This window comes from Poecilia formosa, unplaced genomic scaffold (genome assembly GCF_000485575.1).
Source record: "Poecilia formosa unplaced genomic scaffold, Poecilia_formosa-5.1.2 Scaffold201, whole genome shotgun sequence".
In the NCBI taxonomy this organism is placed as follows: domain Eukaryota; kingdom Metazoa; phylum Chordata; class Actinopteri; order Cyprinodontiformes; family Poeciliidae; genus Poecilia; species Poecilia formosa.
Window position 1 is genome coordinate 834,100 of NW_006800140.1, and position 18,505 is coordinate 852,604.

The window sequence follows — 18,505 nt, forward strand, 5'->3', positions numbered from 1 at the left end:
TGCCTGTGTTCTGGGATCAAGAAATCCTGCTCTACACCACGTTATTTATTAACAGAGCCACAATGGAAACACTTCTATTGGATTAAAGATGGAAAATAGCAGCCAAATGTTCCTGATTAAAACCTTTTATTAACTGATGAGAGAAGCGCCTCATAAACGAAGGCGCTTTGGCAGCTTGCCGTTGTGGAGCTCTGAGGAGTGTTAGCACAATGCCAGGCAGGAAATGCATCTGGAATCACCTCAGAGTTCAACGTCTAAATAATGTAATGATAAAATAGAAAGTACATCCAGTTTAAATCGGAGGATTTACAAATCAGAGCAGAATAAAATAATCTGGTTCAGCAGGTTCTAAAGTTACCAACATCCAGGGTTTCCCCCAAAGCCTGGCGGGCTGCCAGGCTTTAGTTGACCCCCGTCAGGCTAAGCGTTGCTTGTTTATTTATTTTAAATAGTTTTTTAAAAAACACATCAGTAACAGTGATAGTAAAGACAGGTTAAGCTAGGTTTATAGGTGACACAGTGAACTTGGCACAGATAACTGTTTATTTATAAGGAGAGGATTCACCTTCAACGCCATTTATATCATCCATCAGTAGCTGCATTTCTGTTACAAATGTGAGTAAATCTCTATTGCTATTCTACTAATGTGGGGAAAAAACACAATTTTACCATTGCGGTGTTTCCATTAAATGAGAAATTAAATTAAAATCAAACTTTTTCATGTGATAAGTCATTAAAAATCACTGCAGTTATATAACATATGTTCATAATTTAATCAAGGAGACAGTGGCGTTTTATTCAGGCGTTGGAGTGACAGACTGTTATACGAGAGCCTACATTTATTTTGTGGAAACTGTAGTCGGCCATTTTGCAGAAGAGCGATGGATACAGCTACTGGTAGCAAAGACAGGTCAAGCTAGGTTTATAGGTGACACATTGAATTCGGCGCAGATTGAATATGTCACCTTTTACTCAAAATGGTGAAAGTTCACCTGTACGCTGTCTATGTGGCCCCTCTGTGAAGGCTGGCTTTCCGGAGGCAAGGCACCAACTTGCTCGGCTCACCCACGCTCAACGAGAACTGCAAAGATTTGTAGACGCGCTTGAAGAGGTTTGTGTGAATGAGACTGATATGAGCACACATATCTTTGTGAACAAAGAATAAGGTGTGAAAGTCACTAAAGGACAGCAGCCAATCTTTACAGGAGGCCCAATAAATTCCTCCAAAGATCAGCGCTTCATCCCCGACTCTATGGGTTTTAGTTGGAATGTCAAACAATAAAGTTTTACTGTGGTAAAGTTGGAAAAACACTGAATAAGTATGATTCATTTGAAAGGGTTGCGAGGAGAAATTAATCACAATATCTCAGTACTAACACCTCATTTGTCCTGTTAAGCACGGTGGTGGCTGGGTGATGATTTGGGCTTGTTGTGCAGCCACAGCACCATGACTCCTCTGTACTCAACAGCATTTTGAAGGAAAATGAGACCCAAACTGGATCATCAACAGGACAATGACCCCCAATACAGAAACAAGACGACAGCAACATGGCTGATTCAAGACGCAATGTCTTGAAATGGTCTAGTCAAAGTTTAGACCTTAGTCCGACTGAAATGCTGCAGGAAGTGTCAGGAACCTGAAGTCGTGTCATTTAATCCAAAGTTACATATTTGCAAAGGCCACACGTTAATTTTCAGACTCGGCAGAAGAAACAGCAGCTAATTCCTGGCCTTCATTTTCCTCACACGCAGCATTTCTGCAGAAAAGTGGAAGAGCATCCAGACTTAACGCTATCAGGAACTTTAATCTCCGTCTGTTTTCATTCTATAATTTTAGGATAAAGCGCTAAATCCTTTTAACAGCCTTCATCTTTATGCTAACTCCCCAAATAAACCCTAAAACCCAAAACTCAAATTATTCGTTGGCCAACACACCTCAGCTTAAAAGAGATCTAAATGGGCGTGCTTTCGTGTTTACCCTCATTCTTGTGGTCGCTTTTTTTCGTTTTAGTCTAGTCGCACAAAATCACAAGGAGCTGCAACAAAAGTGGCCGATCTTCTGTTGAGCTGCGCCGTTCGCCCATTCATTCCCTGATTCATTCATGTTCTGTACCCTTTCTTCATTCAGCAGTCAGCTTTGCCTCCCTCCAGTTATTTGCTTAGTGGAGCTGGAGAAACACGCAGCGCAGGACCGAGTGATCGGTGCATTCCTGTCACGCCACTGCACGGCTCATGAATCTCGTATGTTGAAAGAAAGAAGACACTAAGGATGTTTTTGTATCACCATGTTTATGTAATGTGCGTTAGCTTGTTTTGGAGCCGTTATTTTTCTTTGCAGACTTTGGAAGTGACCGCCTCTGATAAAAGATGTCAAAATATTGCTAAATATGAACTTAATAGCTGACCAGGCGTATCGTCACCATATAAAACTCTGTTTTCCTCTGTGTAGTCAAATATCTACAGATAATTTGCTCACAACAGTTTAAAAAAAATCAGAAATGATGTTGCCTCATAGACTGCAAAAACACAAAATCTTACCAAGAAATTTTGGTCTAGTTTCAAGTCCAAATATCTTTGCACACTAGAAATAAGACAAACTAACTTAAAATAACTTTTTTAGCAAGATATAGATGCTTGTTTTAGGTAAATAATTCATAAATATTGATGAAAAAGTGCTAGTTATTTCACTTAAAACATGGGAAAACAAGTGAAATAATCTAACATAGCTAATTATTTACTTAAAACAAGCCTCTGTGTGTCACTAAAAAGTTATTTTTAAGTTAGCAAACCCAAAATAGGACAAAACTAAGATATTTACCCTAGAAACTACACCAATACTGTTTGGTAAGAGTTTGTGTTTTTGCAGTGTAGGCTTTCGTAAACCAACAAGGCCACACGTCTGTCTTATCTTACTGTCTCTTAGTACGAAGGTAAATGTCACTGGTATTTATCTTAGTATTACACAGAGGTGGGCAGAGGACTGGTAATAATTGTAATGTTGTTATACTGTTTATAAGTTAGATGGGAACAAGTTAGTTCTGAGCTTGTTGCTTGTTTATCGTTGTCGTAGCAACTCCATAGCAACTGCCATGACATTTAGTTACGGATACCTACCAAGATGGCTGTCTGCTACAAATTTCCCAGAAATGTGACATCACATGAGAACGATGCTTCCGGGAAATTTGCAGCTGACAGAACCTTGTTATTCACATGAATAGTTTTGTATTTCCTTCCCAAATCTGTTTAATCGTTGACTGTATTCGTCCAATCAGGCCGTGAAGCTCCTCCATTTTCTACGCTCTCTGTTCTCTATAAATTTTATCACAGCATGAGATCGGCGGCAGCTTCTCCACATCGTCTGACATTTTCCTTCTCTGCCTCATACGGGTCGATCCCGACAGCGGCCATTTTGTTTGTCCCCAAGCACATGCGTTTGCCTATTGAGATGGCGCGGATCATTCACGGTTCAGACTTTATCATCTGTTGATATTGAAGACGTGTCCATCCTGATGTATATTGCTACTGATTTATTGCCAAGCCCTTTTCAGGTTTTCAGCTCTGGACTAAAACTCTTTGCTTCTTCATCCTGTTTTGTTGCTCCGTATTCAGATTCAAGCAGACATTCAAAATGCCGCGACTGAATGCCACCTTGCAACACTCCACCTTTTGTAAAAAGTCGAGGATTAGGAGAGCTGCACTCTAATTTTCTACCGGGGCTGGGAATCAGCCACTCGGTTTGAAGACCCCAAGGGGCAAAGAAAGGATGTCTCAAAAGAGCTTAGTGGTGCCAGTCTCTGTGGTTACCCTGTTCAAAACAAACAAGAGTTACCATCCCAACATCTCTGGGCCTGGGAACATGCCGTCCAACTTATTCATCGACTGTTGACAGTATCAATGAAAGGCTGCCTTAAACAATGCCTGACTGACTGGAGGGAGTCCAGTTATTTAGCCCCCATCCCTTCCTGAAAGCTGAACAGGGATTCTAATGCAGGGTTTACCCCTACACTGTAAAACGTAGTGAGTGGAATTTACTTAAAAAGCTTAAGAAAACTTGGTGCCTTGAAAAAATGGTAGTATGTGAAAACCATACAGCTTAAGTTTACACAACTTCATTAAATTGATAATTTCATGTTTAATGACATAAAATTACATAAAACTTTGCTGTAAAAGTAGTTGTCTTTACTTAAATATATTCAAACCTGTTGCCTCAAAATGTTAGCTTAAGTTAACAGAGTTTTATTAACTTGTGAGTATAACTTAATAAATTTGACTATGTTGTAAATAAACACCCTAAGGTTCATTTTTTAGACTTGAAACTTGAGACTTCGTGTTATTGTTTACATCCGGAAAAAAGGCGATTCTTACATCCATCCGTTGCCGCGCTGCTGTGGTGGAACAACTAACAAAATAACGCCTGGAGTTATATTATTAATTCAGTGCAGTTCGCCACAGCGAAGCAAGAAATAACGCAGAAAAAACGTTAAAAAACAACTGAAAACCTTTTCTTTTTTCTCTCTCTCTGTGTCGGCTGCTACACGCAGACTCGTTGCCATAGCAACAGGCTGACAACAGCTCCACTAGTGTATCAGGATTCAACACCAAAAAAAACACGCAAACCTTTCCAACATTCAGTCCGTTACAGTTTTATGTTTTTAGGCTTGACATTGATCGTTGCATTTAGTTAATCTAACACGGTGGTGGTTGATTAGCTAATTTAAACATCTGTGATGCGACCCGCAGACAGAGAGCTGGCGTGTGGGTCGCCTTTTTTAAATGAACCGAAACACCAAATTCCACAGCACATCTACATGTTAAGGTTGTCAAAGTCAAGCTAGCGTAACTGGCCTACTGCCCTTCCCCTCGCTACTTATTTTAAATCAAAACTTTTTCCTATCTAATTGTCGTAATGCTGAGAATTTACTGAAAATCCAACTTGGCTTCACTCAAATCAGCTTTTATTAAAACGTATTTAACTTGGCCAGATGTAGCAAGCATTTAGAAAGAAAGTGACTCAAATCCTGTTCCTGTACCTGAAAATAATTTCATTTCATTTCAGTTAATTTAACATGGAATCGCACAAAGAAAAATTAAATTTAAATTTAATCATACATTCCAATTGATCCTTGTGATCAAACAGTGCAGTACGCTCAATTAATTATTCAAAGTTTCCTAAAAACCTCACATCTAAGAAACTGTTTTTAACTGTTTTAACAAATTTATACTTTTATTCCATTAGATACATTTTTTTTAAATACACAAAACATTTAAAAACATTTTAATGTTTTGGATCTACGATGAATAAAATCCTTTTCCAATAAAAAAAACTATTTGCTTTTTCTTAGTTTTATTTTCTTCTTGGCCTGTAAATAATTTTGACTCAACAATTTGGATACATGACAAAAAGTTTGGACACCCCAGGCACAGATGAAGCTTCGGAGTCTCCCTTAAACATCTTAAAACACATTTCTGTGACAAAATGAAGAAAGTGGCTTAATTAGCTATCCCACAATGCATTGTGGGATAACTTGTTGGCTAGTCTAATACTCAACTTTTTCACATTGACTCAACTTGAAAAGATTAATTTATCAAGCATTTTCTATCCAAAAGTTCAGGCCATTCGTTTAATACGAGTACAAATGAGTTGATGAAATGTTTTGTGAAACAGAAAAGTTTTGTTCGCCTCAGCAGGTGAATAAAAAAATCTGTCACCTGTTTGTCACAACCAGGAGACGACATCACAAGGCGGTAATGAAGGAAGCAGTGGTTCTTTTATTGCTGCCGGTTTCGTCTCTACTGTACGGCTATAAATAGCATCTCCGCTTGGATGTGGTGAAACTTTGTTCCAGAAATAGCCAAGGGGGAAAAAACGGAGTGGAAACTCAGTTTACACAATCCCATATGAAAAAATACCTTTGGCAACAACGTTCCATCAAAGATATACTGAACGTGGCGGTTTCTCTTGACGTCCACCTGCAGAATGAGAGTCCAGTAAACTTTTTGTCACATCAGCTGAACTGCAGAGTCAAGTATTCACAGGCCAAGAAAAAAACAAACTACATTGAAGCAAATAAAGTCGCCCGATATTAATACATATTTCTTTTTGTTGTTGCTGGGAAGGGATTATATTCATCGTAGATCCAAAACGTTTAAAGGATTTTGCGCGTTTTCTGTATTAAAAGTAAGCCATCAAATTGTTTTCGGCTCAACTGAACAAAATTTTTATAAAATAAAAAGTTTCTTAGATAGAAAGTTTGAAGTGGAGCCTCCTGCACAACCAACACTAATGCAGCGAGTTGTTCCTGGATGGAAAGCACTTGTCCTTTCCAGCAGCCATTGTACAGTGAATGCATGATGGAGCTCAGCTTGGGTTGCTAGGTAACGGGGTGGGCTTCATTGGGGTTGCTAGGTAACGGCTCAGTGTGACTCAATAAACAGGAGGTTTTTGAAACGACTCATTTTTCAGACACCAAAAGACATTCATTTATTGCCAGAAAATGTCTGGATGTTTTTTAAGCACTTGAGCTGCTTTTAAAAACAGTTGAGGCTCAAATGGAAGCATAAATAAAAACATGCAAAAGGTGAATTTTGCATAATAGATTCCCCTTTAATCTTTTAATACATCATCAAATTATTATCAGCAGCAAGACTTTGAAATGAGCTTTGAAACTGAGTCTATTTCAAAGAAAGACCCACACTGACTGAGCTGGTCCCGACATATTTTGATAACTTTATGGAAGCGCTTTTCTCATCAAAACAACTTTTTCTCGTAATTCTTTTAGGCTTACCCAAAAACTTTGTCCTACAACTGATGACTGAATAAAAGCCACTTTTACAAGTCTTTTGAAAAAAACAAAAAATTTAAAAAATCAATTACATTTGGAAATTGGCTCTGGTTTATTGTCCAGCCCTAATTGAATGTTGAGTAATCAATTAAATACACAGTCGTAGGTGGTCAGACTCTTCAAACATGTTATTCCTCTGTTCACAGCGTAAACGGAGGCCCCGGGAAAAACCAAGATGAATAAATGTGTTTGGCTGAGCGCCTCCAATTAATCCGGCGATACGGAGGTGAACGTCTCGCGATCTGACAGGTGTGGAGCAAAGCCTGAATGACGTCATGTGGAAGCTCGACTAAAGCTTTTAATCACAAAGCAGACAATGAGCGCCTTTTTCCTCTTCTTAACATTTCTGAACAGGCTTGCCCCACACACAAACAAAACTCTGCCTAACATCTGCTTAAATCAACAACTATCCAGTGTCAGAAATGCTATTTTTTTGGAAGAGAAAAAAAGGAGAGGTGGTAATGTCCTTGAGCTACGGCGATGTGATCCAAATAAACTCAGCGGGAACTGTTTAACGAATTACAAGTTCCTACAGGACGTCTACAGATGGTGGCGCTGACATCTTGGCTCACGGCGGCGTGATTGATGGATCTCCTTTCGAACAGAGAGCGAGTCTCTGTGACATAAACAGCTAACAGTTCTGCAGAACTGATGTGCATCGTGACCCTGCAGTTGGGCTCAAACTGCCACACTGGTCACAGGTGAGCGACCTCTGCAAACACGAAGGACAAACTGAAGTAATAATAAAATAATAATTACAATATTGGTCTAAAGAGACAAGGGAAAAAAGCAACAAAAACCATTAGGCTTGCATAACTGATCACTTCCAGAGTGCAATAAAGTCATGCTTTCACACACATCCATCATTTTCAGCAGCAACACAACATGCTGCTGTTTCTATTTCACTGGCGCCCCCTGTTGGTAATCTGCTGCCATGATGGAGAAAATATTTCCAAACAATTCGAATGGAAAACTTTTTTCTTCCCCGTAAACTTCGACTGTAACATTAGGTTTGACTGGAGGGTAACAATGTGCTTTAAAAATGATGAGCACACTGCAAAAACACAAAAACAATTTTAGTCTAGTTTCTAGTGCAAATATCTTAGTACACTCAAAATAAGCTAGAACTATTTTAAGTGTACTAATAGTATTAATTGATTGATTGATCTATTGATTGATTAACTGATGAAAAAGTTCTCGTTACACAGATTATTTCAAGTCACTTTTCCCATATTATAAGTGAAATAATCTGCCAGTGGAACTAGAACTTTTTAATTAAGGAATTATTTACTTAAAACAAGCTCATATTTGTTGTTGGGAAGTTACTTTAAAGGTAATTCTGTCTTATTTAAAGTGAACTGAGATATTTTCATTAGGAGCAGGACCAGAAATGCTTGGTTATGTTTTGTGTTTTTGCAGTGTGAGCAAAACCTGAGCATGCAGAGGATTAGAGACGTTGTCTCGCTCCGGTAGGCGAACAGAACACAGAACACACTCCCTTTCATCACCGCACGCACGCACACACACTGTCTGTAGAAATGACAGAGCGTTAGGTTCTTTAATTATGAGAGGTGTGTGCGTTTGGTGATTTCTTTTAAACCTGAGCTGTAATTAAGAGCATCTGATGTGGCTGCCGGCTGTAAGCAGACACCAGCGAACCGCGTCGCAGCTGCTCTGCCAGCCAGTGGCACGGCTGGTTGTAACATCGCACGCCGGCCGAGCTGAAATGTTCCTGAAACGTTATGAAAGACGTGCCGTGTGATGTGTAGCCGTTTTCCACCAATCAGCCGTCTGGATCCCACTTCAACAAACATGCATGACCTGAAATAAATGAGCTGCAGGCTCTGGGCGACGCCCGGCTTCAGTCGGGTTACGCAACATTCACTCAGGTAGTGATGCAAGCCAGGGGTGCCCAAAGTGAGGCCTGGGGGCCACTTGTGGCCCTTGGACTGATTTTGTGCAGCCCCCCACCTGCTATTAAAAAATTATACAAACTTGGCTACTATTACAACTTTTGTGTTTCTGGCAATCATAATATGTAGGACCAAAACAATTAATCGAGTGTTAAAATAATAGCCAATTAATTTAGCGACTGGAATATACAGACTCTGAAAAAGGCTATTTGCTAAAAGAACAACACCTTCAGAGCAGCAACTAACTGCACATTTATCATTTAAGACAACAAAAACATTTGTCTTCTACCCAGAACTCCTTAAATGCATGTTAGCATCACCTGATTCAAATTCTTTAAAAAAAAAATCTATTAATCACCTTTTGCTGTCCAATTATTCATCAAATAATCTAAAATAACAATAACCAGATCAATCCTACACTGTACTGCTGTTGAGTCAAGCAGAAAGGATTTTCTTTTTTTCACTAAAGGAATCCTGTGTTGTTGCATTTTAGGCAATAAAATGTTTAATTTTTATTCAAAAAACGAATTTAATGAATGCCAACCATAGTTTTTAATTTTATTTGATTACCATACATGACTAGAGTTGCATCATACTGAAAAAATATTGCAACAATATCTGTCTATTTTCTTCATCCCCCTGTTTCTCATCAGTTCTTCCATCCCTCTGTGACCTTTGACCTTTGGATGAATATTATTTATGTCCAACTTGAGCTTTGGTTCAACTGGCTAAAAGTCACATTAGCATCTAAAACAATTCATGACACTGAATATTTCAGCCCAATGATTTTCAGAGAGTTGAAGTGAAGGTGAGAAAGAAAAATCTAATTTCATTTTTATTTTTTACAAATGTAATCTGTTTTTCAGTCATTATTATTAAAACCTAAGTTAAAATAACTTATTTTAAATGGAGATAGAAGACAAAAAAAGCTTCTGATGTTCCACCTTTCTTGTTTTCCACGCTCAGTTTTCTGATCAGTTGCCAGTCAAATATATCAAGCTGCTTTTCTCTTTAAACTAGAAAAGACAAGAAAAGACAGAAGGAACCGTCCAGAATGCCTGCTGCTGGAAAAACCTAAACCATGAGGATTAAATAAAATTTGAGGGGATTAATATAAAAATGCCCTCCACGCATGACGTCACGCTGCAAGAAGATAGTTAGCAAAACTGTCTGTTTTCGTCAAAGCAGACAAATCCCTGTTTAAGTGAAAAACTGTTTCTGATGCGTTTTCTCAGTTGTTCATTTGTGGTAAATGAATCAAGCACAAGAGAAACTCCAGTCCCGCCTCCAGACCTTGGATTAATCTCTGTCACTTTGCTGCTGGTGTTTGTTTTCATAAGGCAAACCTTTTAAAAGGAAAAAGAAACCCATCTGCTGTTTACTCAATCTGAGGCTGGCGTGGGTTCAAGGTGCCGGTTCACCGTTGATTATTCTGCCATTTCTATCCAGCACCTTAGGCTAATGTGTCACACGGTAATTTGAAGCATAAAACGATCGAACTGGTTCCACAGGTGGGGAAGAAAATCCATTCACCTTTATGCTGAATTAAAAAGGGGAAATAACCAACAGAAACTATAATTTCCTCCATAATTGGACACGACGCGCTAGCTAGGCTCATTGTTTATGTTTTAAGTCCTGGAGTCTGTTGTAATTAAGTCGCCAAAGTACGTACTGATAATTTATTTTAACTAACTTAAGATGGGAATCATATTCAGATTCAAACACATGGAGAAAACTGCTAATGGTCACTGAAATAACTTGAAACTGACAAAACTAACAATAAATAAAATGTACTGACACTAAACCACTTAAATTAGTGGTTTAAGTCAAGCAACAACAAATGTGTGTAAACCTCAATAAAATGTTGGGGAAAAGTGGCCAAAATTTCTCCACAAAGATGTTAGCGACTGATACAGTCAGAAAAGCACCACTGGTGTTAAAACTGGTCTATGAGCTACTGAATAACCAGGTGTAATTGGCACAGCACCTGTAGCACCTGTTGAAAGTCAACCTGGCAGTGGAACTGAAACTTTTTAAATCAATATTAAGGATTAATTGACTCAAAACAAGCTCCTACAATTTGCTGAAAAGTTACTTGTAAGTTAGTTTTCTCTTGTTTCAAGTGTAATAAGATATTTGCACTACAAACTAGACAAGAAATACTTAGTAAGATTTTATGTTTTTGCAGTGTGGAAGCTCCTTATATTCCTACTTATTCTTATTTATTGTGTCATTTACTTCTTATCTGGAGTTACTTTTAGCAGATTTTCAGATATTCCAGGTCTTTAGTTTTCAGACCTTTTGGGGCTGATTGCATGCAGAGATGATTTGGATCATTTTGCCCTGACAGACTCACCCTCCCTCGCTCTCTGCGTCCTCTGAGCTCTGTCCCTCTGGGCTGCTGGCGGCGCCCGCTGCTCTTTTCCTCCTCGTCGCTGCCGTCCTGTGCTGGGCGCCGACTCGCCGCGCCTCGCTGTGGCCCTTCAGCTCCTCCCTGACTTGGTCTGGCAGGGCGGGCAGCGCCGTCTTCAGTGCCTTCATCTCTTCCTTCAGGTCAGACACACACTGGATCAGGGCCTCCAGGCGCTCCAGCACCTCGGTCTGACCCCTGGGCAGAACAGGGCCGTCCACCAGCAGGAGGCCGGACCCCGGGTCGTTGGTACGGTTCTGGTAGAAGCCCGGCCAGGAGACTCTGCGCTTGGATCTTAAGCCGCGGTAAAACACCACAGCCAGGCTGATGCCGGCCACTCCGGCCAGCGCCCCCAGAACCAGAACCTTGCTGTCTGTCTGAGCCATCCTGCAGGGAAACACACAAAACGGTGCTGCTAGGAATGTCACAATAATCAATAGATAAATTGATCGCATGATCAAAAGGAACTCAGTAATTTCCATTTGCCTAGTTCCTGGTTTGTCTCTTGTCACCTGGATGATGAACATCTTCAGTTTGGTGCTTTGGTCTCAACTAGGACAATTTTCTGTACAGACTTTATAATTTATTTGTTTCTGTTGTTTTATTTATTTTGAATATTTAAAATGTTTTTGATTCCAGTGTTAAATATTCATTAGAATTTAAAGGTTTTTTTTATTTTTGAGAATATGTTCTTGCATTTTTATGTCATTAGTTGAAAATGATCTCAAAACAACAGTTTTACAGTTTATTGCAAAAACTTCTGGGACAATTTATCGCCCAGCAACATTTGTCATAGTGACAGCTCTTTTTACATCAGGGTTAGCAAAAGCCTACATAAAACTAGGTCTGTCATGAGAAAAAAATTCAACTGGATGATAAATGCGATAAACGATATTAGTTCCGGCACGTAATATAATGGCGATGGGATAATAATAATGCAGGAACACATTCTCAAGATTCTCAAAAACCTTTAAATTCTATTGAACATTTAACACTGGAACTGGAAGACATTTTAAATAGCCAAAATAAATAAACGAGACAACAGAAACAACAAATAAAATTAATTATGGAGTCTCTGTGAACAAAATTGTCGTAGTTGAGACCAAAGCACCAGACTGAAGACTTCTTTCTATCATCAGGTTTTTGTAGAAAGAAAGAGAAAAGAGAGAAATGGAAAATATTGCACTGGTTTGAATTTATCATGACTAAATGACTTATTCCTTACTCAAATTCAATTCAAATTAAAATTCAAAACATTGTATTGATCCCAAAGGGAAACTAAATGTTGTAACTCATATTAATCCAAATGGTTGTTGGCACAGAAGATCTCCCATAGCAGTCTGTATTACAGTACATTTGAAGAAAAGGCGTAAATATTAATACAACGGTATGGTGTATCATCTTTTTTAATCACCTGAGCACATTGGACTTTCATGCACTTTCAACCTTTACTGAGACATAAATCCAGGAACATTTCAACAGGAAAACAACCAAATCATCTTTTGTTTCCCTTCTGACTTGCTGCTGTCGCACCTGAATTTCCCTACTGTGGGACAAAAAAGGATATTTCTATTCTGCTCAGTTTGATAAATGTCACATTGTTGGTAAAATATGTATTAAAATGATCATGATTTCATTATTTTGGCTACTGTATGTTTAAACCAGATACTGTTATGTATTCCCATCAGTCCCCTGCAGCACTGATCCATATTTCTGAATTTTAATCTACTTTCCGACACCTTTGTCTAAAAATAACGCGACACCATGCTGAATAATCTCTGTAGTCCCCAGTTTGCAGAGTGTTGTTGTTGTGTCTGGCCAGTTTGCAGAGATAATTGGATCACCATGTTAATCATGTAATCATGAACCAGGGGGTGTTAGCCTCCGCCGACACGAGAACTGCGAAATATTCAAATAAATATTTCAAACGGCGTCTGAACTTTGCTTTAAGCTTCATAAGTTTACTCCATAAAGTCTTAACAATGTCAAAACAAGCTAGGTGCGTTAATTAGCGATGACAAAGTCAAAGCTAGCACTGAAACGCGGCATTTAGCTTAACACAACCAGTTCATACTGGTTTCCTTCCAGTTAGACCCAACAACAACATCTTCACTCAGAAACTGGGAGTTTTACAACAAAAATGGAAAGTTTCCATCATGACACATCTTACCTCACAGGTACGATGGGAGCTACTTCTGTTGATTTGACAGCTCGCGGGTGCAACGGTCAAAACGTTCCGTGTGGAATTATGCGTCACAATAGAAGGTTCCAGGTAAACGCTAAATAAAATTAAATTAAATTAAATAAGATAAATTAATTAAAGTCAAAGTAAAAAATATAATAAACTACAATAATAAGAGGAAATGAATAAGATGAATGAATTCAAAATTGAATAAATATAAATACAATAAAATAGAGTAATAAAAAAGACTTCAGTGAAAGTTAAAAAAATTAAAGGAAAAACTGAGTGAATAAATTTAAATTTTTGCTTAGTAAAATGATATAAAAAGTAAATTAATTAATTAAAGGAAATTAATTAATTTAAGATACAATAGAAACAATACAACAAAATAAATTATGTTATTCAACATACGGTACAGACTACAAATATTATATAAAAAATGTTTATATAAACGGGAGTTTCCTTACATAATGATGCTGCTACATGCTCCATCAAACTGAATGGATTAATTACAACAATGAAATAAAATTTAACAAAGTAGTTCAAGAAGAAATAAAATAAAATAGACTAATTGACTAAATGGTGTCTAGTACCAACAAAATAAACATATTTGACAAAAATTAATAAATACAAATTTAAATGTTAGTCTTTTCAGATAATGTGGCTTTGTTTTCCCATGATGTATTTAAATAAATTAGTATTAATCAGAAATGGGAATTTCACAACAGGTCTTTCCAAACTATTACTATAGTGTAAGAAACATGAATTTTAACACATGGAAACTGCAGAAACTCTTTCACTTTGCTTACACATTTTGCTAAATAAAATAAAAATGTAAAAATTAATTCAAGTTAAAGTAATAAAATAATCTAATAATATAAAACATAAGATAATAAAATAATAAACTGAATTATTTAAAAGATCAACAGTAAGATGTCTTTTTAAAACTGGTAAATACCCAAAACTAAAAATTTAATTAATTAAAAGGTTTATCAGAGCTGAAAAATTAAAATAAGGAGTTTAAGTGTGGAAAAAAAAGAATTTCTATAAGGTTGAATTCGAGGTGTTTAAAAAAAAAAAAAACAGGTCTAACTTTTACAATCGCACAAGAAACGGGGAACCTTTTTATCAACGTTATTTTACTTCCACTTTTTTTGGACTTTTTTTTTCCCCATGTCAGATTATTTGTCCCGTCATTTCTATCAACCACTAAACCTGTTTGTATTATCTTTCCATGCGTTGCAGGAATTCTTGTTTAATCAGAAACCAGATGATCAAAGTTCATCACAACATCAAGAGCATGAAACCTTTTAACTTTATATTTGAACTTCTCCCTTCCTCCCTTGGATTAAAACTTAAGTCTAAATATAAACATATAAGCTTTTATGATCCATTTTAATTGTTCTGAGTTTAACTCTGCAGTATGAAGCTGAAACAGACTCACCTCAGCAGAAAGTCTTTCCTTTCAGCGCGTTTGTGGTTTAATGTGCACTGTGGCCTGAAATGTTGCTACACATTCATTATCGCAGCAACCTTGGACCTGTAGCCAGAGCACTGACCCGTCCTCGCTCCAGCTGATTTAAGTTCAATCTGATATGGAGGAAAGTTCACAGTTGATGCAATTTAGGGGGGGAAATGGTAAAAAAAAAAAAAAAAAGTGACAAGGTATGGTGTAAAATGTACTATTTTGAGCTTCACGTCATCATTTTTTCCTGCATCAAAGCCAAACCTTTGATGTTTTTCATGCATGTTTGAGAAATCCTTTAATCTCCATGGCAACCAATAAGCTGTGCAAAACGCCTGGGTGGACTTAGCTCCGCCTTCGAGGCGAAGCTCCTCCTCTGAGCTGCAGCTTCCAAAAGAGCAACGAAGTTTTAAATAAAAGCAACTCTGGAAGGCAAGTCAAGCAACTGAATAAAAATAATTAATAAATGAATCTCAATAAACATAAAAATATAGGAGAAACACAGAAACACCTGGGATGTTAAGGAAAAATAAAAAAATGTATAAATACATAAAATAAATATAAATAAATAGGTAAATAAATGAACTAAATAAAGATCAGATTTTTATGGATCAGCTGTTGAACTATTCTTTACTCGGTTTCACTTTATTGCCATGAAATTCAACATTTTATTCTCGAGTTTTGTCTTTTTTCCTTCTGTTATTTTTATCTCTTATGTACGTGTGAGAGAAATTCAAACACCCAACAGTTACCGTATTTCAAACAGGTACTTCTAATTGTGCTTATTTATTTTGGCAGATGTAAACAAAGTACATTTTTAGCTGCAGAGAGGAATGAAGGCAGGGAGGTGCGGGAGTTTCCTTACATAATGTGCTGCTACGTGCGGTTTCTGCCTCACTCTCTGAACGCAGCATTGTTCTTCATGCCCACAGCCTGCATTCAGGAACAAAAAGCCCACCTGAAACCCAGAGGCATGGCAGCACAAAAAAAAAAAAACTAAAATAAAGAGAAACCTGGGGCTGGCCCTGCAGATATGCTGATAAGGCAGCATGGCCTCGCTTCTCTGGGTCAAAGAAGAGCTGATACGGTCGACAGGCTCCTCTCAGCCGGACGCCACACAGAGGGAGCAGCAGTAGTAATAGATTATTGATCAATCTTTAATTTATTATGTTTCAAAAGCAACTCTTAAGGGCTTTTAGTCTAGATTTAAAGGTCGGCTGTTTTGCAGTTTTCTGGAGGTTTGTTTAAGATTTGTGTTTAGTTCTGGCTCTGGGGATGTAGAGCAGAACCAGAACCAGAAGACCTGAGAGGTCTGGAAGGTTGATACAACAGCAGATCTTTAAGCCGTTCAGTGATTTATAAACTAACAGCAGTATTTTGAAGCCTGTTGTCTCAGAGGAAGGACTTTAGAACTGGGTGATGTTCTCCACATTCCTGGTTTTAGTGAGAACACAAGCAGCAGCAATGTGGATTTTCCCAAAATTCTGACTTCTTTGTCTATGAAATACCACATAGCTTTATATTTTGGTCCATCTGATGAGCATAGTAATGTTTTGATCAGTTACGCTGTACTTGAGTCACTTTTGCACCTTTTTAGTAGACAGCTACTTTTTTCTTTTACTTGAGTAGAAAGACGTAAAATTGGTACAGCTCTTACTTGAGTAAAACCTTTGGGTTCTCCTCTGATGCTCAGGCCTTCTGAAAGTCCAGAAAAAGTGAGATTGCATCAGAGAACCACTCCGGGTTTAATCTCTTCCTTCCTCTTCGTCTTTAAAACATCACAAAGTCAGAAAAGCTCCACACAAACTTGTATTTACTGAACCTTGAGCCACTTCCGGATGTGATTTCTCAGCTAAAATGATACTTTAGTTGTTGTAAAAATCCTCTCAGATGTAACATCAACACATTTCTGGCCTTGAACTACTCCTCTGTACTTCACCCAGAGTTCAATAGTAAACACAAAAACTTCCTGCACTCATCCGCTCTAAGAGATCCTTAAAGCCATCAACAAAACATTTTGTCTAAACAATAAACAATTTACATTTACATTCTCCAAGGATTTCCACATACAGCCTTAAAAAGACGGAAGAGGCTGCATTCCTTTCTGTCGTCGTGCAGCTGTTGTCCAGCAGGTGGCGCCGTCAGAGTGAGTGTTGGATGCGCAGCAGGATGAGGATTATGACGCTGCAGAGGCAGACATGTTGCTCCTCCGGGGCTGAAACTTTACTCTGGTGGAAATGATGAGTTTCATCAGCAGTCTGGACCGAATGAGACGCAACATCTCTGCGGCTCAGCCTGGAATAAAAAGATTAGGATAAACACAGTCTGCACGTTATTACCCAGCATGCACCTGTGAGCGCGATAATAAGACAACAGCCTGAGTCACGTCTGAAAAAACACAACTGAATGATTTTAATGTCAGCAGAAGTCTTTATTAGGTGATCAGCTAAAGTTGTTCTGTGAAATTTGTTTGTTGAGAAACTTTAGTTGGCCTTAAAATAGAAACTTTTCACCCAAACTGAACCTATTTTTAGGTTTTCCACATTTAGTCCAGCGAATAAAACCGATTTAAACCACAAAGGTTACAAAATCCTTAAAAAAGGTAAGAATTTTTCAATATTAGCTACTATTTTAAGGTTTTAAACCAGCTAAACAAAACCAGTAAAGTCACAAAAGTTACAAGATCTTTAAAAAATAAATAAAATAAATAACAATTTTGACAATTATCTACTTTTAGGTTTAAACCTATTTTTAGATTTTTCGCATTTATCCCAGCTAAGCAAAACTCATTTAAAGCCACAAAAGTTACAAAATGTTTAAAATAGAAATAATTTTAAAAATGACCTTTTAGATAGATTTTTTTTGTTGTTGCTATTTTTGGTTTTACATCTATTTTTAGATTTTCAAATGAAGTAAAACACTTTTTTTCTTCAATGGACAGTGAATGAATATGATCTTCCACTGTAAAAGTTTTGGTATTTTGTTGTCGAACGCCATCAGAACGACTCGGTCCAAAGTCCAGCCTGGCGGCCATTTTGTTCCTGAAATGATTCTGAGTCTCCCGACCACAAGACTAATTTGATCCACCGCCGCCGATGCAAAAGGCCGAGATTTTTATAGAAAACTTACAATCTTCTTCAAGTTGAAAGTTTAAAATACAACACAAGCACTTTTTACTTTCATTTTAATGTAATAATAAACATGAGAACAAGAATTCGCTCCATTTTAAATTTTCATAACTTGAATGTTAAACACATTAAAGCTCCTGGATTTGGGCGCGGCTGAGTCTTGACCCGCATTTGGGATTTGGTATTCAAATGGAAATGCAAAGTTTTTGAATAAAACCGTGGCTGCAGGTGCAGAGAAACGGGCTGAAAGGCTGCAGGGTCGTTTGGTTCTGATCAAGAGTTTCCTCCCATTTTAAACTCTAATGAAACTTTGGAAGTTTGGGCCGTTGTAGAAAATATAGTTGAAACCAGATATTTACATACGCTATAAAATATTATCTGACATCAAAACAGACTAAAGTTTTAGGACTGACATAGAACTGTGTTGTGGTTTTTAGCAAACTGTGACTAAAATTATAAAGAATTTAGGAAATTATTTAGGAAAAGTTTCACAAACAGCAAACATTTTAACTGAAGTTTCCTCAAACACAGAAACCCATTAAATAAACTTAAGTTTCTGCTTCAC

General features: G+C 37.7%; 1 protein-coding gene and 1 long non-coding RNA gene across 3 annotated transcripts in view; both read right to left on the reverse strand.

Moving 5' to 3' along the window:
- The window catches only part of rmdn2 (regulator of microtubule dynamics 2), a 35,025-nt gene extending 20,115 nt beyond the window's left edge, over nt 1-14,910 (reverse strand). The window contains exons 1-3 of one of the 2 annotated variants that reach the window (XM_007566940.2): nt 14,792-14,910; nt 13,336-13,444; nt 11,112-11,552 (exon numbers count right to left, since the gene is read on the reverse strand). In XM_007566940.2, the coding sequence (XP_007567002.1) occupies nt 11,112-11,551 (440 nt within the window). In that variant the 5' untranslated portion in view covers nt 11,552; nt 13,336-13,444; nt 14,792-14,910. Of the gene's footprint in view, nt 1-11,111; nt 11,553-13,335; nt 13,445-14,791 lie in introns of those variants that run through there. The other variant, XR_001664080.1, reaches the window with a different exon arrangement.
- Nucleotides 14,911-16,533: 1,623 nt separating this feature from the next.
- LOC107838021 (uncharacterized) overlaps nt 16,534-18,505 on the reverse strand; it is an 82,158-nt gene continuing 80,186 nt past the window's right edge. The window contains exon 3 of the long non-coding RNA XR_001664077.1: nt 16,534-17,107. This is a non-coding gene — a long non-coding RNA (uncharacterized LOC107838021). The remainder of the gene's footprint in view (nt 17,108-18,505) is intronic.